The following is a 21,004-nucleotide window of genomic DNA, read 5'->3' on the forward strand; positions in this document are numbered from 1 at the left end:
TTCATGCTAGTGAGGGCTGAGAATCCACTCTCACATAGGTACGTGGTTGCAAAGGGCATCAGTTTCTTAACAGAGCGATTTTCCAAGGCAGGATACTCTGAGCACAGCCCAATCCAGAAATCTGGCAGTGACTTCTGATTCAATAAAATTTTCACAGAACCGATTGTTGCAATTTCAATGAGGCTCTCTTGTTCAGATATTGGTAAGTGGACTGGAGGCAGGGCATGAAAGGGATAACGAATCCAGTTCTTTGTGTCATCTGTTTCTGGAAAGTACCTGCGTAATTGCACACCCAACTCACTCAGGTGCTTCGCTATATCAGTTCAGGGGCCTTGCTATAACAAAGTTAACCATTTTCACTGTAGTGTCCAAAACGTCTTTCAATCTGTCAGTCATTACCTTGGCAGCAAGAGCCTCTCTGTGGATGATGCAGTGTACCCAAGTGGCGTCGGGAGCAACTGCTTGCACGGGCATTACCACTCCACTATGTCTCCCTGTCATGGGTTTTGCGCCATCAGTACAGATACCAACATGAGCAGCAGCTAATTTTGGCTACATATGGCCTGTTAGTGGAGTTCCCGCGAGAGAGTAACGGCATTGTGCGTACCCCTGGGAGAATACCTGCTATAGTCTATACAGTCCCATCACCTCGCTAACAGTTGCATAGACAGTTCTGTGGAAATAGAGACCCGGGTCAGAAACAGTCTGTAAAGCGCAAATTGGGTATCAGATTTATGTCAAAAGCTGGTGCGGTCATCTCCAGATAAATGCAATAGCTTCAGACTGTTGTGATAGTGTGCACTAAACCAGAGTATGGCATCAACTGGATTAAAAAGAAAGTATTTGAATTGAAAAGTACACCAAACAAGGTTTATACTAATCAGGATTCAACTATATTTTAAGATTCTTTCTCATACTGTAGATACATTTTCAGATAATCAGTTTCTAATCATCACCCCCCCCCCCCCCCCACACACACACCCCCCCATCCCCTTCTCCCTGCAGGCTCCAAGGCCGCCCCTAGACCCAGTGGCATCGGGAGCGCGGCAACAGGTCAACCGGGGATGGAGGGGGATAGCCTCCTCTCTAAAGTCCTACCAGGAAACCCTGCAGAGGCAGCAGGAAAACTAGGAGAAGGTGATATGCTGGATCTCAGACTCGTTTTTACTCTCTCTCTCTGTGGAACTTTCATGTTATTCCACCAACGTCACCTTTACGGTGCATTCTCCTTGCTACAATATGCCTAATCTCTCTCTCTCTCCCTCCCTCCCTCCCTCCAACAGCTATCTCCGGTTTCGGCAAGAAGTTCACCTCGTTGTGGTGAGGTGTTGAGATGATGGTAAGTGTTCGCCTGCATTACCAAGTAAAAAGACTATTGATTCTGACTGTGTGTGTGGGTGGTTCCGTTTTTCCCCCGGACCACTTTGTGCACATTGTTTGTAGGCACTGTGTGCAGGTTTGAGTGTCTCTCCTGTGTCCCGAACAAGGCTTTTAGAACAGGATGACAGCTCACCCCAGTAAGTGACAAGTGGGAGTCTCACGGATCGTGTGATTTCAGGTGTCTGTAAATGTTATGGAGGACGTTGTGAGGCTTCGTACCAGAAAAACCTAGGAAGACCCCTGCTTTGTTTTACTATGAGAGAGAGAGAGAGGGAGGGAGGGAAAGATATAGCCATCGAAAGAGGAAATCTGAGCGCACTGGTGAGTACAAAATCTCTATTCCCTGCCTAAAGCTTCCTCATTTTCAGAATATTACATAAAAAAACTACTTTGTATTTATTTTCCAATGAGACTCGATGGCTTTATTGTAGTGTAATATGGAAAAACATAAATGACACTGAACTTAATAGTAAGTAGTACATACAGTGTTGTGTATATTTCAAGTTGCAGAATTTGAAAATGTAATTGGAAAAGATTAGCGAACCTAACATGATCATGATCAATCAGCTCAAGATTGATTGTTTTTTCCCACCCTCATTCAGCCAATGAGGACAGGAATCAATGGATGCTGCGTGTCCCAGGCCTGAGCCCACGATTGCAGAGAAACAATGCTGCTTTCTCTGGCAGGCCAGACAGTAAGTAGTGCACACAGACTCATCGAGCACAACTAAGATTAGAAAAAGTAGGATGGTGGGCACCTCTTAGGGATACACTAATGACACAAGAATTATCACAAAACAATCATCATTATTTACTAATATAGTTAATTATGCAGTGATGGTGTGGGAAAGATTTAGTTCACAGCCAAGGTAGATTCTAGATTCTTTCATCTCTTAATATGTTGCAGTCAAGTCACTCCTGCTATTGTGTACATATAGGAGGTCTATACTGTTTACTGCAAAACAGCACTGCACCTTGCGCTAACCTTTTCATGAACCCTGACCCTTGATCCATGGGCTCTCTGTCAGCCTCTGCATGAGTGCACTGTAACAGCCATATTACTGTAACATCCATACACTGGCATTGACACTGTGATTCTCTAGGGCCAACCGCAGGTCACGTTTCAATGGGCAATCAGGGCTATAGAAGAGTCTGCCGAATGGCCTTCGATGTCCAAATGTATGTGACACAACCTTCATGAAGAGTTTTGATCTTACCTCCGAGGGTTAATATAAGGCACATCGAAAGACTCAATGAGATAGCATGTAATCCCAGGGCAAATTCTACCTACACCTGTCTGTGGCATTGTGTCATTCGTTTTGGCAGTGTTAGCACTATTTTGTTATCTTCTACCTCTTCTACCAGTTTCTAGAGAGAATGGAACATCCCATATTTGATTACAGTAGTTTGTAACTGAACAGCAGAGTATCTTGTGGTTCAACTGCAGTCCCTTTATATCACAAAGCATCGGGAGACAAATAGTTAAAGAAAAACACCACTCAAAAACGATCCTTTGGTATTTTCTTCATTAGTCCACTGTTGATACATCCCGGAAATGTTTTGCATGTCAGCAATCAAGCGCAGCACAAGATATTGGACTCTCAAGAAGCAAAATGTCACTTTCATGAAGCAAATGGTCACAAAAATGTTTAGTGGATTTTTCCTTTAAACAAAACACTCTACCCTCAAGCACGTATAGTTAGGGTATTGCTACTTTCTGGCTAGCCCGCTGTTTTTAATAATGCATCGGTGAATTAGATGAAGGGGGTTATCCGGTTATGAACAACACTCATCATATTCACAGAGAACAGAGCACGCTCTCTGACTATGGAACGGCTCTTTGGCCGGTAACAGTATCCGTGGATGGATATAAGATTGAGTGACGTGGTAATGTGTGCCAGAAGATTGTGTATCCATCCACCTCCGCCCCGGGACCCTTTATTCTCCACTCCCCCACCCCACAGCATACACTGTATACTTCTCAACTCCTCACTGTTCATCCGCTACAAGTACAGAGGGCTCTGGTTTACCTTCGTTTGCTAAAGTAACCATTCTTTACCTTCCGTTCTCTCTCTACCAACTCTTCTCTCTACCTCCTCCTCATCTCTCTACCTCCTCCTCATCTCTCTACCTCCTCCTCATCTCTCTGCCTCCTCCTCATCTCTCTACCTCCTCCTCTTCTCTCTACCTCCTCCTCTTCTCTCTACCTCCTCCTCTTCTCTCTACCTCCTCCTCTTCTCTCTACCTCCTCCTCTTCTCTCTACCTCCTCCTCATCTCTCTACCTCCTCCTCATCTCTCTGCCTCCTCCTCATCTCTCTACCTCCTCCTCTTCTCTCTACCTCCTCTTCTCTCTACCTCCTCCTCTTCTCTCTACCTCCTCCTCTTCTCTCTACCTCCTCCTCATTTCTCTACCTCCTCCTCATCTCTCTACCTCCTCCTCATCTCTCTGCCTCCTCCTCATCTCTCTACCTCCTCCTCTTCTCTCTACCTCCTCCTCTTCTCTCTACCTCCTCCTCTTCTCTCTACCTCCTCCTCTTCTCTCTCCCTCCTCCTCATCTCTCTACCTCCTCCTCTTCTCTCTACCTCCTCCTCTTCTCTCTACCTCCTCCTCTTCTCTCTACCTCCTCCTCTTCTCTCTACCTCCTCCTCATCTCTCTACCTCCTCCTCATCTCTCTGCCTCCTCCTCATCTCTCTACCTCCTCTTCTCTCTACCTCCTCCTCTTCTCTCTACCTCCTCCTCTTCTCTCTACCTCCTCTTCTCTCTACCTCCTCCTCATTTCTCTACCTCCTCCTCATCTCTCCACCTCCTCCTCATCTCTCTGCCTCCTCCTCATCTCTCTACCTCCTCCTCTTCTCTCTACCTCCTCCTCTTCTCTCTACCTCCTCCTCTTCTCTCTACCTCCTCCTCTTCTCTCTACCTCCTCCTCATCTCTCTACCTCCTCCTCATCTCTCTACCTCCACCTCATCTCTCTACCTCCTCCTTTTCTCTCTACCTCCTCCTCTTCTCTCTACCTCCTCCTCATCTCTCTACCTCCTCCTCATCTCTCTACCTCCTCCTCATCTCTCTGCCTCCTCCTCATCTCTCTACCTCCTCCTCTTCTCTCTACCTCCTCTTCTCTCTACCTCCTCCTCTTCTCTCTACCTCCTCCTCTTCTCTCTACCTCCTCTTCTCTCTACCTCCTCCTCATTTCTCTACCTCCTCCTCTTCTCTCTACCTCCTCCTCTTCTCTCTACCTCCTCCTCTTCTTTCTACCTCCTCCTCTTCTCTCTACCTCCTCCTCTTCTCTCTACCTCCTCCTCTTCTCTCTACCTCCTCCTCTTCTCTCTACCGCTTCCTCATCTCTCTGCCTCCTCCTCATCTCTCTACCTCCTCCTCATCTCTCTATCTCCTCCTCATCTCTCTACCTCCTCCTCTTCCCCCATGGTGCGTAATAGATTTCATATTGCGCAGCCGTAATGTATGATGGCTTTGCTACGTTGAAAATGACAAACCAGCATTGTCATATGACCTCTCCAGAGTAATTAACTAGGCCCAAGAATAAAGCTGTGGAACCAAGGCGAGCAGCGTTGGAGGAGCAAACGGAACAACCACAACGTTTGTTTATATTATAGCATCATTGCCTTTGTGACAGAAGAGAGCATCCCTGATTGTTTTTGAATTGTGTTGTGAAATTGTGACATCGGAGTCCTGCTCTCCCAGTGTGCCCGTTGAGGTCACGGCATTCTAGGGTCACTGGGATGTAAATGTAATGAATACGGCTAGCAGCTAACTGTTCCACACAATACGTTTCGATGTGATATCTAAACTTACTGTAACGTGACACATGAACAGATCCCTCATGCTTAACATAGCATGATTGAAGATAGCATTACCGTGTGGATCACCTGGCATCTACTGAGACTCGCAGGAAGGCAGGAATATCACGCACATCAAATTGTGCAGGAACACACAGACATTTTAGGAATTGACCACTACGCTCACAGAGGCTTCCTTCTACCACAGTGGGGCAGCAGTGCACAGAATATGAGAGAGAAAGGGAGAGAGAGAGACCATGTTACAGTACATTACATCATAGCAACCCAATGAACCCAATATAAAAAACCCTAGTGTTGCGAACTGGAACTTTGGTTTTGAATGGCTGTCCCCATGGGGTCCTGTTAGACAAGCTCAAGGAGAACGCCTTAACAGGCTTTACCGTAGCTTCCTCTAGTGTATCTGATTAACACGCCTTCATTAGCACAACACCCAGTCACATCTCCTTAAACACATACTCCCACTGGCTTATGATGTACATCATGCTACATGAAACACAACTACAGCACCCATAATGCTCTGTAATCATATACGGCTGTCATCTCAGTGGAGACGTTCCCGGAAGCGAACACAGCTTCTCCTTAAATAATACATCTAAGCGTGGTTGATTTCCTTCTGGAGAAAATGATTTCGAAGCCCGTATGTGACTGATGCATTATCCGTCGACGACATACAGTATGTCCGTCGGGTTCAGCTGTCAGAAATGGCAGTGTGCTGCCTGAGACGGAGACTCATGCTGTATCTGTAGTGCAAGGTGTTGCAGCCAGCCGCGCCGTGATGACTAACCACCTCATGTGACCACAGCCCCAGTCTGTCTCTCTCAGCATTAGCGTTCTCGTGGACAGATATTGGTGCCGCTGATGGAATGAATGGAGCCTCATGCACAGTGGACCATCTTGTGTTTGGAGCTGTCTGTGAAATGGACTTGTTCTGCTGTGTTTATGTCCGATTCAGTGAGAGAGAGCCTACATGTAGCCTGCCATGCCCTTACAGTCACAATATTCAATGGATGGTTGTTACTGTTAATATTTTTTTAAATGTGTTTTACTGAGGATAAACTGAGTGTAATGTAATAGAGAGGTAGTATAATTACATAACCTGCACAGACCTCAGCACACTGTACAGTTCAGTTCTGTTTTTCTTCTGCTCTTCTGCCATCTAGTGTTGAATCATGGGATTTCACTCTGTTCTAATCTTATGCTCAACTCTGCAGATAATGAGAGGGTTAATTTAGAACGCTTATTTCCACAGAAGGATTTCATTAAGTTGTTCATTGAAGATCCATTTAATGTATTTACTGTTTCATTCAGGTAAGATACTCATAGGATACCAGTCACCTGACTTGTGTTCACATTCTCCAGATCGTTTTGAGGCCACGAGGCTGCAATGCCCACAGCCAAAGAACCAGGCCCCTGACACCCTGGGACCCCCAGAACACCCTAGGGCTGTGGTCTGCACTGAGGTCACAAGCCCTGAGGACCATTCCAGAGAGCGGCTAGCTGGATAGAGAGCCTGTTCCCCCTGGTCTCTGCCTCTGTCCGGGGTTTCAGCACCAACTCGCAAACAGCCATTATCCTTTGGGGAATGGGCTCTGTACTAAGGAATACTCCATCCAGCTGCTCTGTAAGAGGATGGGAGGGAGCCACAATACTGTGACACCCCAGCACACTGATGATGCTGTCCTCTAGTCCAGTGGTTCCCAACCTTTTTTCGGGTAACTGAATTTTGATCTGCCCGGAGTACCCCTGAAGTACCCCCTCATGTGCATTTTACCAGTCGGCCTACTATCTCATGAGTCTTCTCAAGTACCCCCCTGTTGATAGGCCAAATACTCCCAGGAGTCCTTAGTACCCCTGGTTGGGAACCACTGCTCTAGTCTGTGGGCTGTTGTGCCTGCTGCCTGCTGGGGGCGGAATACATCCCAGGGGGCGTGGCCATGGTGGCAGGTTAGGATCCTTGATTCCGTACGCCTGTGCTCAGACACACTCTCCTTTCATCTCCGAAATAAAGAAAAGAAAACTGAAGCGCTTCGTAGGTTTTTCTGGTACTAAATACTTCCTGTTTCATTTGGATGCTGATAACAATTTAGGGAAGAAGAAGAAGAAGAAGAAAGAAAAAAAAACATAATAAGGATGACTAGCATGACGACTCCACGGTTTGTTCTGGTTTTATCTTTACATTCCAGAATGAAAGAAGGCACCGTTTTTTTTATGCTGACTCATTCTTTCTTTTTTTATGTGTCTAAGAAGTGTATAGTGGATTTAGGATTTTGAATGCATGGAACTTTATATCCAAGACCTTACACTGTTCACCATTTCAATCACAGAGGCCATAAGACACTGGTTAATAATAAAACTCGTTTTTTTTTTTTACTCCAAAAGAAGACAAGGTGGACATAACACTGAATCTGGCTACAGAATGGGAGAATCATCATTCGGGAGATTTTTTATTTTTTTTGCCATTGCCGAGCCATTAATTAGAAAATAAAAAACATCCCAGGAACGTTTGGGTTCATAGTGTTTCTGAACCTTCCCACAACGTTTGGGATCGTAGTGTTTCTGAACCTTCCCACAACGTTTGGGATCGTAGTGTTTCTGAACCTTCCCACAACGTTTGGGATCGTAGTGTTTCTGAACCTTCCCACAACGTTTGGGATCGTAGTGTTTCTGAACCTTCCCACAACGTTTGGGATCGTAGTGTTTCTGAACCTTCCCACAACGTTTGGGATCGTAGTGTTTCTGAACCTTCCCACAACGTTTGGGATCGTAGTGTTTCTGAACCTTCCCACAACGTTTGGGATCGTAGTGTTTCTGAACCTTCCCACAACGTTTGGATCTCTGGTGTTTTTTTTATTTTAGTTATTTTTTTTACAACAGTTTTTTGTTCTCGCTCTGTATTTGCCTGATTTTCTGTTACATGATAGCGGATTCGCCTTAATCATGCCATTGTTTTTATTTAGAGTAAAGTGACTTAAATATCTTATTTTTGTACTCCATGTTGTGTCCATAAAGCTTATTTTCATTGCAGACTTTTTTTTAATGTGATAATGATGTCAGCTGGAACAATAGCTGTGAGATTCATTTAATATTTTTGTATCTTGTTTCACTTTTAGGTTTGAAATGATTTATATGATTTATTTTTCATACATTTATGTGTTTATGGTTGCCATAATAATTGATTATGTTATTTATTGATTTATGTTTATTAATAATGAAAATGCAATAGTATGTGGAAGGAAGTCAGTAAAGAGCACTGTCTTGTGTCATTTAAAAAAAATCAGTGGTCAGGAATGTGTTGCCTCTGTCTGCATATCTGAGTTGTGCAATTTTCTGCTATCACATCTTAACAGGGCCACACCTGGGTCAGATTCACTAGGCACCAAACCGAAGAAACAATGGACTGAAACAGGGAGGGACTACCTGAAATTGTCCAATAAGAAACCCTCATTTTCATTTTCCGTTGTAAAACATTTTGCAAAAGTGTGCTCTAATGAATACGACCCTGGAAATCCATTCTTGTACTTTGTTACTGCCCAGACAAGGCACATAATATCTGCCCATTTTGATATGTGAGCACTGCAAGACAGCAGAGAGGCACTGAATACAAACCAGTGCAAATCACCATTGAATCTGACTTGAAGTACTTTAGCATTCTTTTGTTGACTGTCATCATCGTCAATGGGTTTTCATGTTCTCTGGCTAACTACAAGTGTTTTAATATCCAAAAGAACACAAAAGGGAAAAGAGATAATACTTACTGACAAGTAGTACATATATATGTGTTTCAAATATACTGAGGTTGACACACTGGAGAAACCTAGTCTGCGCACTCTCACATATGGCGATATGAGTTATGTGCACGTTCAAGGTGTTCGGAGCGTTAGACGCTGAAGGGTCAAAGATCACCCATAGTTATTTGCCTTTTTGTTTTTGCGACCAAACTGCAAACCCCACAAGATGTTGACAGTTGTCACAGAAACCTCTCAGGTCAGTGTTCTTCCTGCTGTTCTTTGCAGTGCAGTGTAGTTGGACTGGTCAGGTGGGACTGGTCAGGCACTCCGATGCTACAGAGGCCTACTGATGGGATCCCAAACCTGATGTATATTGTCTCTCTCTCTCTCTCTCTCTGTGTGTGGACGCTGGGATAAAGCATGCTCCGGCAAAATCTCAGTAACAGTCACTTCTGTATAGTTATGTTCCTGATGTCTGTGTGTATGTGTGAGTATGCGTGTGTTTCTCATCATCCTATTACAAAACAAAACCAATATTTGACAAATAAAACATAAGTGTCGACAGCAACTTTTCCATTTCAAACGTTCTATGCAATTATTCATATTTAGGGGAAATACTAGGGAAGAAAAATAACAACTGAATACCACTATCGTTGTCATGCCTGAGAAAAATACTGCTTTATTGTAGCGTTCCTGCTACAAAAACTAAATTGACTTGTTTGTATATAGCTACAATACTTTTAAGTCAGGAATTTGATTCAATGTTTTTTGTTGTTGTTCGCATGTTTAAGTCTCCTCGCCGAAAATTGGGACCTGTTGCCAAAGGATGAACTATATAGGCACCCTAAAAACGGCACGCTATTTCTATTTGTGCACTAAAGGCTATAGTGAATCGGATGCCATTTTTTTAAATGTAGAATACTGTCATTAAAGTCTGCCATCTTATTGCTTCAAGCATGGGTTGCTGGGTACAGTGAATGGTCTTCTACGTACAGTACAGCCGTGGATCCCAATATCTGGCTGCCAGTTTGTGCACTTCTTATTTCGTAAAGTGAATAAAGCTGCTGAAGAATTAAGCCAATTCTATGAAGAGATTAAATATATCAATTATATATACAGTACCAGGCAAATGTTTGGACACCAACTCATTTTTTAATCTACACTGTTATCTACACTGTAACTATGAAATAACACATATGGAATCGTGTAGTAACCAAAAGTGTTAAACAAATCTAAATATATTTGAGATGTTTCAGAGTTGCCACCCTTTGCCTTGATAACAGCTTTGCTCACTCTTGGCATTCTCTCAACCAGCATCATGAAGTAGTCACCTGGAATGCATTTCAATTAATAACAGGTGTGCCTTGTTAATTTGTGGAATTTCTTTCCTTAATGCATTTGAGTCAATCAATTGTGTTGTGACAAGGTAGGGGTGGTATACAGAAGATTGTATTTTACCAAATAGTGCTAAGTCCATATTATGGCAAGAACAGCTCAAATAAGCAAAGAGAAATGACAGTCCATCATTACTTTTAGACATGAAGGTCAGTCAATACGGAACATTTCATGAACTTTTAAAGTTTCTTCAAGTGCAGTCGCAAAAACCCATCATGCGCAATGATGAAACTGGTTTTCATGAGAACAGCCACAGGAAAGGAAGACCCAGTTCTCTCTGCTGCAGAGGATAAGGCTAAGTAACACGAGCAATGGACATTAGACCGGTGGAAATCTGTCCTTTGGTCTGAGTCCAAATTTGAGATTTTTGGATCCAAACGCTGTGTCTTTGTGAGATGCAGAGTAAGTGAACGGATGATCTCTGCATGTGTGGTTCCCACCGTGAATCATGGAGGAGGTGGTATGATTGTGTGGGGGTGCTTTGCTGGTGACACTATCTGTGATTTATTTAGAATTCAAGGCACACTTAACCAGCATGGCTACCACAGCATTCTGCAGCGATACGCCATCCCATCTGGTTTGCACTTAGTGGGACTATGATTTGTTTTTCAACAGGACAATGACCCAACACACCTCCAGGCTGTGTAAGGGATATTTGACCAAGAAGGAGAGTGATGGAGTGCTACATCAGATGACCTGGCCTCCATAATCACCTGACCTCAACCCAATTGAGATGGTTTGGGATGAGTTGGACCGCAGAGTGAAGAAAAAGCAGCCAACAAGTGCTCAGAATATGTGGGAACTCATTCAAGACTGTTGGAAAAGCATTCCAGGTGAAGCTGGTTGAGAGAATGCCAAGAGTGTGCAAAGCTGTCATCAAGGCAAAGGGTGGCTACTTTAAAGAATCTAAAATAAAATAAAATATTTTTAATTTGTTAAACACTTTTTTGATTACTACATGATTCCATATGTGTTATTTCATAGTTTTGATGTCTTCACTATTATTCTACGATGTAAAACAAAATAGTAAAATAAATAATTGTGGTTCTGGTACTGGTACTGTATATAAATATACAGTATATGTAAAACAAATACTATATATTAAATATATATGATAATATATAACACAAATATTTCTGTAATGACAGGTACTTTTCATGATCAAAGGGGTTGACCTTGTGTGTGTACACTGCCAATACCTATTAATATAATATGATACACATGTAGTTTGAACGTTGATGGGAGGCTGCTGGCACTACAAAGCTTGTTTCCTTTTGGTGTGACCCACAGAAAACCATTGTAGGCTATATCCACTCACCATTCATCTGGCTTGAAGGACCTTGGGAGGCTATAGTGTGAACATCCCTTAACCCACAACTCACTCGGTACACTAACTGCTATTTCAAGTATGGGCGAATTAGTTCAATGTAAAAATATATATATATAAAAAACATTTGAAAAAGGTGGAGATATTTTTATGACTTCTTATGACTTACATTTATGGAATATCTGTACAGAAATATTATTTTATCAGACAGGTGAATAGAGTCATTGGTACGGTGTCCATATGGACTTTATGGAATAGAATCATGATCGTATGAATATTGACCTAATGGAGCTGGTGCAAAGGCCTGCTGACAGTCAATAGACACTGGCATGGAAAAGCACCTCACAGGCTCACTGCCATTAGAACAGACTAGTGACATATAGTCATTGTCCCCTGACTGGAATATTAGATACGTGTAAATTAGATATAGATATAATAGAGGTCATAATAATAAAGCTGTAAAAAAATACATAGAAATAAAGGGAAATGATATTTATCCAAATCCAATTATGACTTGTTTATGTTTATGTTTCAAGGAGTTTGTAACTGTGTTCAATCACTTTGCCTCAGGAAAGCACACACAAAATGCACCGCGGCGAAACAAATGGGGACGTTAATATGCATAGTAGTAAGGGCTTATTATTCCAATGTTGGTCAATCAAGAAAGCCATCTTGTTACTGTCCCATCCAGTCCTACATCTACTCTGGATTGCATGGGCTTCAGACCACAGCATTTTGCCAGGGACAAATATAAAAACACTCATGTCTTTTTTTTACGCCAACCAAAAATGTTGCTTTTAAAGTAGCATAGCAAACTGTGACGATCTGCCCTTACTGTGGGTGGTTGTGGATGGCTATGCACAGTGAACAACACCAATATTTATTACTATGGGTGAAGAGAAAAGGGTGACAGACAGGTTTAGGAAGGGAATGTTGAAACGAAGAAATAAAAAGCTACAGGAAAATGTTTCACAACCAACCAGGGAGCAGTCATCTTTTTAAAATAGTGAAAAGTAAACAAATGCATGAGCTAATGCAACCTAACGCCCGACTCCCCAGCCTCAGGCCTCTCCTTTCACCTGGCAACCATATTCACTGTAAATACCAGTCAGGACCATAGACCACGCTGTACAACATGTAAAATGTCATACAAAACACCATCACAGGCACGGGACGCCATAGTGTGCAGTGAAGCCACACAGGCCGACATCGCCAAACATGTGCTTTTGTGTAACAACAAAAAAATACAAAAAAATGCTTTTTTTTAAAGCATTGTGTATGTGGCTGGCTCGTGCAGACTGTTTAAAAAGAAAAAGTTGTATTCAGAAACATATTGGTCAGTGTAGAGTTTCTATACATGTTGTGTTTGTAAAATGAGAAGAAAAAAAACCCTCAAAAGGGATATCCTGGCTTCCATATACAAACATGTTTGGGGGGTGTATAAAAAAAAATGTAATCTAATTGAAAAAAATCTACAGAAAATAAAGGCAGAGTCCCTAAATGAATAAGATGTTACATTCACTGTTGTAAGTGCAATGAGCTATACTTCATGTATCCATTGTAAAACATTGTGTATGTTTCAGTGTATTCCTGTAAACAATTGTATTAGACTTGGTGCATCATGTCATGTAATGTGATGAATGAAATGATGACCTTACAATACATTTCAAATCAGGAAAGGAATAAAAAAGAACAAACAACTGTTGTGTCTAGTAATCTGTCTAGAATTAGTTAGAAATACAGTCAGGTCTCTGCTGCTTCTTCATATTCAAATTCAAGGTTATTTTCATAACAGTTCTTATTTATATTCATTTTTTAGATTTTTTTTAACCAGAAATTCAGTTTACTTTCAGTTTGTTTTCAGACTTGATTTGATTTTTAAAAAACATTTATATTTCATTTTTTATATGATTTAGTTTGTTTTATTGTTAGGGAAAGAGGGTTGATTTAAGCATGGGAGGCGAGAAGACATTTGTGTTGTAGGCGTATGGGCAGGTGTACTCGAGTACTATTCGACAAGGTCCCGTCACACACATTTCCTAGCTGGCAAACGTCGACATTGATATTGTCATTTATTAGGCGGCATACTACATGATAAAGAGGTATTTTACTGGTTAAAATCTGGTCGGGACATTTTATAACCAGATCACAACCAGCTTAAGACATATTTATCGTGACGTCTTTTTGACGCTATTTTTGTTGATATCCGTTTTTTGGGTTGAAATCTGATTGAACTACTGACCAGTTATCAAAATTCTTCGTATATAAACATGGGCACAGTGTTTGCGGGCCATGTACCCATTGCATATAAGACACTAGAGCATTACAATTATACATTTTTTAGGGTCTGCATGATTCAGTTTAGCACACTTGGCAAACAGCTGGCAGCGCACATCAAAGCGGGTTAGGGTCTCGAGGCATACCGTACCCAGAGGCATACCGTACCCAGAGGCATACCGTACCCAGAGGCATACCGTATCCAGTCAACACGCTGGGCTCAGGCCTAATCTGAGACACGGAATACTCCACATGGACTCTGAGAACTTCATGCAGGCCAAGGCCTTCCCAAATCCGGCAGAATCACATTACTCTGGTATATTCCAGGTATATAAATGGTACCCGGGCGAGTCCACTTCAGCTCATCCGGCCCGATTCATTTTTCAGGAGAAGGGCCATTTGAGGTTTTTATTTGGCAGGTGTTGAAATAGCAAACATTTTTTTAAAGAAAAGTGATGTATTTAACCCCCAAGTCATGGAATTTTCTAGGTCATTAAAAGCTCGAATGTGTGACAGTCTCTTCCGTCCTACAGCTATCAGAGATTGTCTCTACTATAGATCATCTCGGATAGCTTAAACGCTTTTGATTTTACTACAGGCGTCGCCAGTGGTTTTTGTAGTCGCAGTCCAACCACATAGAAAGTGCACATTCACTTCAATAATATTTGTTCCAGGCTAACAGCAAGACAAACATGCACAATAATACAGGATACCCTTACAGAAATGCACTGCTGTTAAAATGGTAGTTTAATTAATGATATATGGTAGCTTGCTGTGTGTGTTGGCTTCTAAATGGTAATCTCTTGTCTGTGTTAGCGAATTGCACTGTTTATTGTGCTGCACATTTTCTTCTGTTCCACTGAATGCTGTTTTGAAGTTCCATTATGACTAACTCAATTTGTTCTCAGAATTTAACAAATAACACATAGCCTATGTAAACTCAGCAAAAAAAGAAAACGCCCTCTCACTGTCGAATGCGTTTATTTTCAGCAAACTTAACATGTGTAAATATTTGTATGAACATAAGATTCAACAACTGAGACAAACTGAACAAGTTCCACAGACATATGACTAATAAATGGAATAATGTGTCCCTGAACAAAGGGGGGGTCAAAATCAAAAGTAACAGTCAGTATCTGGTGTGGCCACCAGCTGCATTAAGTACTGCAGTGTATCTCCTGATGGACTGCACCAGATTTGCTGTGAGATGTTACCCCACTCTTCCACCAAGGCACCTGCAAGTTCCCAGACATTTCTGGGGGGGGGGGGGGGGGGGGGGGGGGAAATGGCCCTAGCCTTTCACCCTCAGATCCAACAGGTCCCAGACATGGTCAATGGGATTGAGATCCGGGCTCTTTGCTGGCCATGGCAGAACACTGACATTCCTGTCTTGAAGGAAATCACACACAGAATGAGCAATATGGCTGGTGGCATTGTCATGCTGGAGGGTCATGTCAGGATGAGCCTGCAGGAAGGGTACCACATGAGGGAGGAGGATGTCTTCCCTGTAACACACAGCGTTGAGATTGCCTGCAATGACAACAAGCTCAGTCCGATGATGCTGTGACACACCGCCCCAGACCATGACGGACCCTCCACCTCCAAATTGATCCCGCTCCAGAGTACAGTCCTCGGTGTAACGCTCACCCCTGGTGAGACAAAACCGTGACTCGTGTGAGAGCACTTTTTGCCAGTCCTGTCTGGTCCAGCAACGGTGGGTTTGTGCCCATAGGCGACGTTGTTGCCGGTGATGTAAGGCAGGTCCTCACCAGACAACAGGCCTACAAGCCCTCAGTCCCTCTCAGCCTATTGCGGACAATCTGAGCACTGATGGAGTGATTGTGCGTTCCTGGTGTAACTCGGGCAGTTGTTGTTGCCATCCTGTACCTGTCCACAGGTGTGATATTCGGATGTACTGATCCTGTGCAGGTGTTGCTACACGTGGTCTGCCACGGAGAGTACGATCAGCTGTCCGTCCTGTCTCCCTGTGGCGCTGTCTTAGGCGTCTCACAGTACGGACATTGCAATTTATTGTCCTTTATTACCCTTGGCCGCATCTGCAGTCCTCATGCCTCCTTGGAGCATGCCTAAGGCACGTTCACGCAGATGAGCAGGGACCCTGGGCATCTTTCTGTTGGTGTTTTTCAGAGTCAGTAGAAAGGCCTCTTTAGTGTCCTACGGTTTCATAACTGTGAGCTTAATTGCCTACCGTCTGTAAGCTGTTAGTGTCTTAACGACAGTTCCACAGGTGCATGTTCATTAATTGTTTATGGTTCATTGAACCAGCATGGGAAACAGTTTTTATACCCTTTACAATGCAGATCTGTGAAGTTCTTTGGACTTCTACGATTTATCTTTGAAAAGACAGGGTCCTGAAAAGGGGACCTTTTTTTGCTGAGTTTATTTTATTTCAATATCATAATACAATCCACCAGGATTTACAAAACCCTATTTATCGCATTTATTTCCATAAATAATCCAAAAATAATAACTGAAAATATGACTATTCTATTTTACCTTGAAGATTTTAAGCAATTCAAATAATGTGCGCAGTATATTAGTTTAATTTCAGTAGCTCAATAAGGAGGTAGGTATATCAGTTCCAGCTAAAACTTGAATAGGAATCTGTGCCTCGAGCGCAGTTATAGATGTCTGTGCGCAGGCAGCCTGCTTGCTCAAGCGCATTGGTCAACATTCCATACAGCAGCTGGGAAGAGTGTTTTGTAAGTGAAGTGGAGGAATGTTGGAGAGAACTTAGATGAAATATTAGCTTGCTAGCCAGTGGGTGCCCACTGGCCACGCGCACAGACGTTGATGCCGAGCTCCGGTGCCAGCTAGAAGAAGACATAATCAAGCCTATTGATGCATCCCCCTGGATCTCAAACCTGGTGGTGGTAAAAATAAAGAAATCAGGGGGCCTGCGTACCTGCGTGGACCTTAGAGCAGCAAGCAAGGCAATCATCCCAGACAAATACCCCCGTGCTTACTGCCTTATTCTACGGCTCCAGTGTTCGCCACAGGATCCGCAACCTCACAGCATTCATCACCCATTTAGGGGTCTATGCTTACAAGCGCATGACGTTTGGATTAAGCTCTGCCCCCAAAGCTGCTTCCAAAATATCATGATGTCTCTCTTCGCGGAGTCCCAGAGGGGCCATCTACCCCTATGACATCGTTGTTCACAGGCCCACCACAAAGGTCCATAGTCAGCGCCTCCACAGTGTGTTCTCTGCACTGGCAAAACACCACCTCATTCTCAATGGAGAAGTGTTTATTCTCCACCCCTCCCCAGTGTCCCTCATGCTGGGACATGAGCTGCAGCCGGTCCTGTAGCTGACCCTGGACAGACTGCCCCTCATCCGGTTCAACCACCCGCTCACAATGCTCGGGCCAGTCACAGCCAACCAGCAGCGGATGAAAGACCGCTTTGACAAGTTACGGTGGGTTAGGCCACCTGTCATAACCACCTCCGACTGGGTCAGGATCAGACGGCCCAACCGCGACAAGCTCCAGTCCTTCTGGTCAAACGCCAGATTGGACCAGCCACTTTCCAGCTGACCCGCTTAGGGGTCACACACTACAAGCGCATGGCGTTTGGATTCAGCTCTGCCCCCCAGCTGCTTCCAAAAGATCATGACGTCCATCTTTGCTGGGTCCCAAGGGGTGGCTATCTACCTCGATGACGTTGTTGTTCACGGGCCTGGTACGCTGCGCTCAACTTTAGTCGCTGTCACTAGCCGGCTACAACCCCCTTACTCTTAACATGCACCTAAGAGGCTGCTGCCCTATGTACATAGTCATGGAACACAGGTCACTTTAATCATGTTTACATACCGGCCTATCCTATTTAACTATTGCTGTACATATACTATTGTTCAGATGTACCACATTTATATTTATACTCTGGACTATGACATTGCTCGTCCTAATATTTCTAAATTCAATTATTTTACTTTTTAGATGCATGCATTGTTGTGAATTGTTCGATATTGGAGCTGGGAACACAAGCATTTTGCTAAACCCACAATATATGCTAAATACAGTGTATTCAGAAAGTATTCAGACCCCTTCACTTTTTGTTACATTACAGCCTTATTCTAAAATGACTTAAATTGAAAAGCATAGAAAAAGATTATCTACACAATACCCCATAATGGTTTCCAGAAGTATAGAAACCTGAAATACCACATTTACATAAGTATTCAGACCCTTTACTCAGTACTTTGTTGAAGCACCTTTGGCAGCGATTACGGCCTCGAGTCTTCTTGGGTATGACGCTATAAGCTTGGCACACCTGCATTTGGGGAGTTTCTCCCATTCTTCTCTGCAGATCCTCTCAAGCTCTGTCAGGTTGGATGGGGAGCGTCACTGCACAGCTATTTTCAGGTCTCTCCAGAGATGTTCGATCAGGTTCAAGTTCGGGCTCTGGCTGGGCCACTCAAGGACATTCAGAGACTTGTTCCGAAGCCACTCCTGAGTTGTCTTGGCTGTGTGCTTAGGGTCGTGGTCCTCTTGGAAGGTGAACCTTCACCCCAGTCTGAGATCCCGAGCACTCTAGATCAGGTTTTCATCAAAGATCTCTCTGTACTTTGCTCTGTTCATCTTTCCCCTCGATCCTGACAAGTTTACCCATCCCTGCCTCTGAAAAACATCCCCATAGCATGACCCTGTCACCACCATGCTTCAACGTAGGGATGGTATTGGCCAGGTGATGAGCAGTGCATGGTTTCCTCCAGACATGACGCATGACAAACAGTCCAAAGAGTTCAATCTTGGTTTCATCAGACCAGAGTCCTTTTAGGTGCTTTTTGGCAAACTCCAAGTGGGCTGTCATGTGCCTTTTACTGAGGAGAGGCTTCCATCTGGCCACAATACCATAAAGGCCTGATTGGTGGAGTGCTGCAGAGATGGTTGTCCTTCTGGAAGGTTTTCCCATCTCCACAGAGGAACTCTGGAGCTCTGTCAGAGTGACCATCGGGTTCTTGGTCACCTCCCTGACCAAGGCCCTTCTCCCGATTGCTCAGTTTGGCCGGGCGGCCAGCTCTAGGAAGAGTCTTAGTGGTTCCAAACTTCTTCCATTTAAGAATGATGGAGGCCACTGTGTTCTTGGGGACATTCAATTATGGCAGAAATATTTTGGTACCTTTCCCCAGATCTGTGCCTCGACACAATCGTGTCTCAGTGCTCTGACATGCACTGTCAACTGTGGGAGTTTATATGTGGGGCAGCAGGTAGCCTAGTGGTTAGAGCATTGGAATAGTAACCGAAAGGTTGCAAGATCAAATCCCCGAGCTGACAAGGTAAAAAAAAAAAAAAATCATAATAAGTCTTTCTGCCCCTGAACAAGGCAGTTAGCCTAGGAACATTGGGTTGTCATTGAAAATAAGATTTTGTTAACTGACTTTCCTAGCTTAAAATAAAACAGACCAATGTGCACCTTTCCAAATCATGTCCAATTGAATTGACCTCAGGTGGGCTCCAATCAAGTTGAAGAAACATTGCAAGGATGATCAATGTAAACAGGATGCACCTGAGCTCATTTGGAGTCTCATTTCAAAGAGTCTTAATACTTACAAGGTATCAGTTTATTTTTTATACATTTTCAAAACAAAAAAAACTGTTTGCTCGGTCATTGTGTGTGGATTGATCAGGGGGAAGAATATTTAATAGATAAGGTTGTAACGTAACCAAATTTGGAAAAATTTAACTGTATGTGTATGCAAACAATGAGACTTGATTTGGAGCTATTGAAAATAAGAATTTGTTCTTAACTGACTTGCCTAGTTAAATAAAGGTAAAAAAATATTCAGCCACCCGTGTCATAGACTGTTCTCTCTGCTACCCATCGTGGTAATTTCCTGTATTACTAAACATTGAGAGAGCAAACCACACACACACACAAGTCAGAGTTATATTATAAAGTCCATCTTTAATTAAATGAGCTTCACCATAGCCCTTTTTGACTCCCAGATCAATTCAGTGTCTATAAATCAATTCTCTGAGAGTGTTTAAAAAATGGCATTCTTCTATTGCAAAGATCCACCCCCTAGTCGACATGACAAACCACAGATAATAGGAACTTCACAGTGCCTTTTACTTGAAAGCGGAGTATCCCATAGCCAGATATAAATTATCATTCAATTTGGTCTCCTAAACGAAGTTCTTATCTCATTCTTGGTACAACATAGTACCAAACCATTACCTCATCCAATGGCATATATCAATTGTAAATTCTAGATACTCCCATCTCAAATACACCCCCCCCCCCCCCCCCGGACAAGATCAGAAAAGACAGTGAGCCTCTTAGGTCATATACTAGGTCAACATCAGAGGGGACATACAATGGTTCCAGACACTGCCATACTCTTCCCCCAAAGGGGAAAAGTAGGGAGTGACTAGCACACAGACATTGTGGAGCCAAGAGATAATTGGTTCCCCCTCAATCATCCCTTCACATGGTTTTAAAGATACGTTCACATATGAAGACAAGCCTGACCTCTTCCCTCTCTGGGGCCCAAGTAACTTTTCCCACATAAGCATACTTATGAAAATTGATAAAACATCTTATTTATCAATCTTACCTAACTAATTCTGATTCAGCCACGGCATGCGGTTGCAGAGCACCAATTCTAGGTCCAAAAGGCTTAACAGCTTCTACTCCCAAGCCACAAGACTGAACAGCTAATCAAATGGCTACCCAAACTATTTGCATTGTCCATCCCATTTAAATTTGACTAATAAAAAATAAAAAACATTGTTACACCTGTTGTATTCGGCACGTGACAAATAACATTTGATTTGAATTAAAAAGGAAAGATTCACCCATTTTGAATGTTATCATATTTGTGCATATCTGAGCGATGTGCTATCGGCCAAAAACATGAAATGACCCTGGGAAATCGATAGAACATTGCTCAGTGATGCACAAATTCGATATAACATTCAAAATGGATGAATCTTTCCTTTTGAGGAAGTTCACTTAATGTTCAATATTATTGTAAAATAAAAAAGCATGTAGTTAAACTATAATTAGGATTTCATTAGATGTTGCCCATAAACTAGCAAGCTGTCTAAAGTA

General features: G+C 43.0%; 1 protein-coding gene across 1 annotated transcript in view; it reads left to right on the forward strand.

Annotated features, from left to right (window-relative positions):
- LOC109906979 (protein bassoon) overlaps positions 1–12,352 on the forward strand; it is a 233,228-nt gene extending 220,876 nt beyond the window's left edge. Inside the window, exons 9-13 of the mRNA XM_031794016.1 lie at positions 1,006–1,137; positions 1,284–1,339; positions 1,559–1,701; positions 1,983–2,075; positions 6,559–12,352. Of these exons, the coding sequence (XP_031649876.1) occupies positions 1,006–1,137; positions 1,284–1,324 (173 nt within the window). The 3' untranslated portion in view covers positions 1,325–1,339; positions 1,559–1,701; positions 1,983–2,075; positions 6,559–12,352. The remainder of the gene's footprint in view (positions 1–1,005; positions 1,138–1,283; positions 1,340–1,558; positions 1,702–1,982; positions 2,076–6,558) is intronic.
- Positions 12,353–21,004: the final 8,652 nt, after the last annotated feature.

This window comes from Oncorhynchus kisutch, linkage group LG17, assembly GCF_002021735.2.
Source record: "Oncorhynchus kisutch isolate 150728-3 linkage group LG17, Okis_V2, whole genome shotgun sequence".
NCBI lineage: Eukaryota > Metazoa > Chordata > Actinopteri > Salmoniformes > Salmonidae > Oncorhynchus > Oncorhynchus kisutch.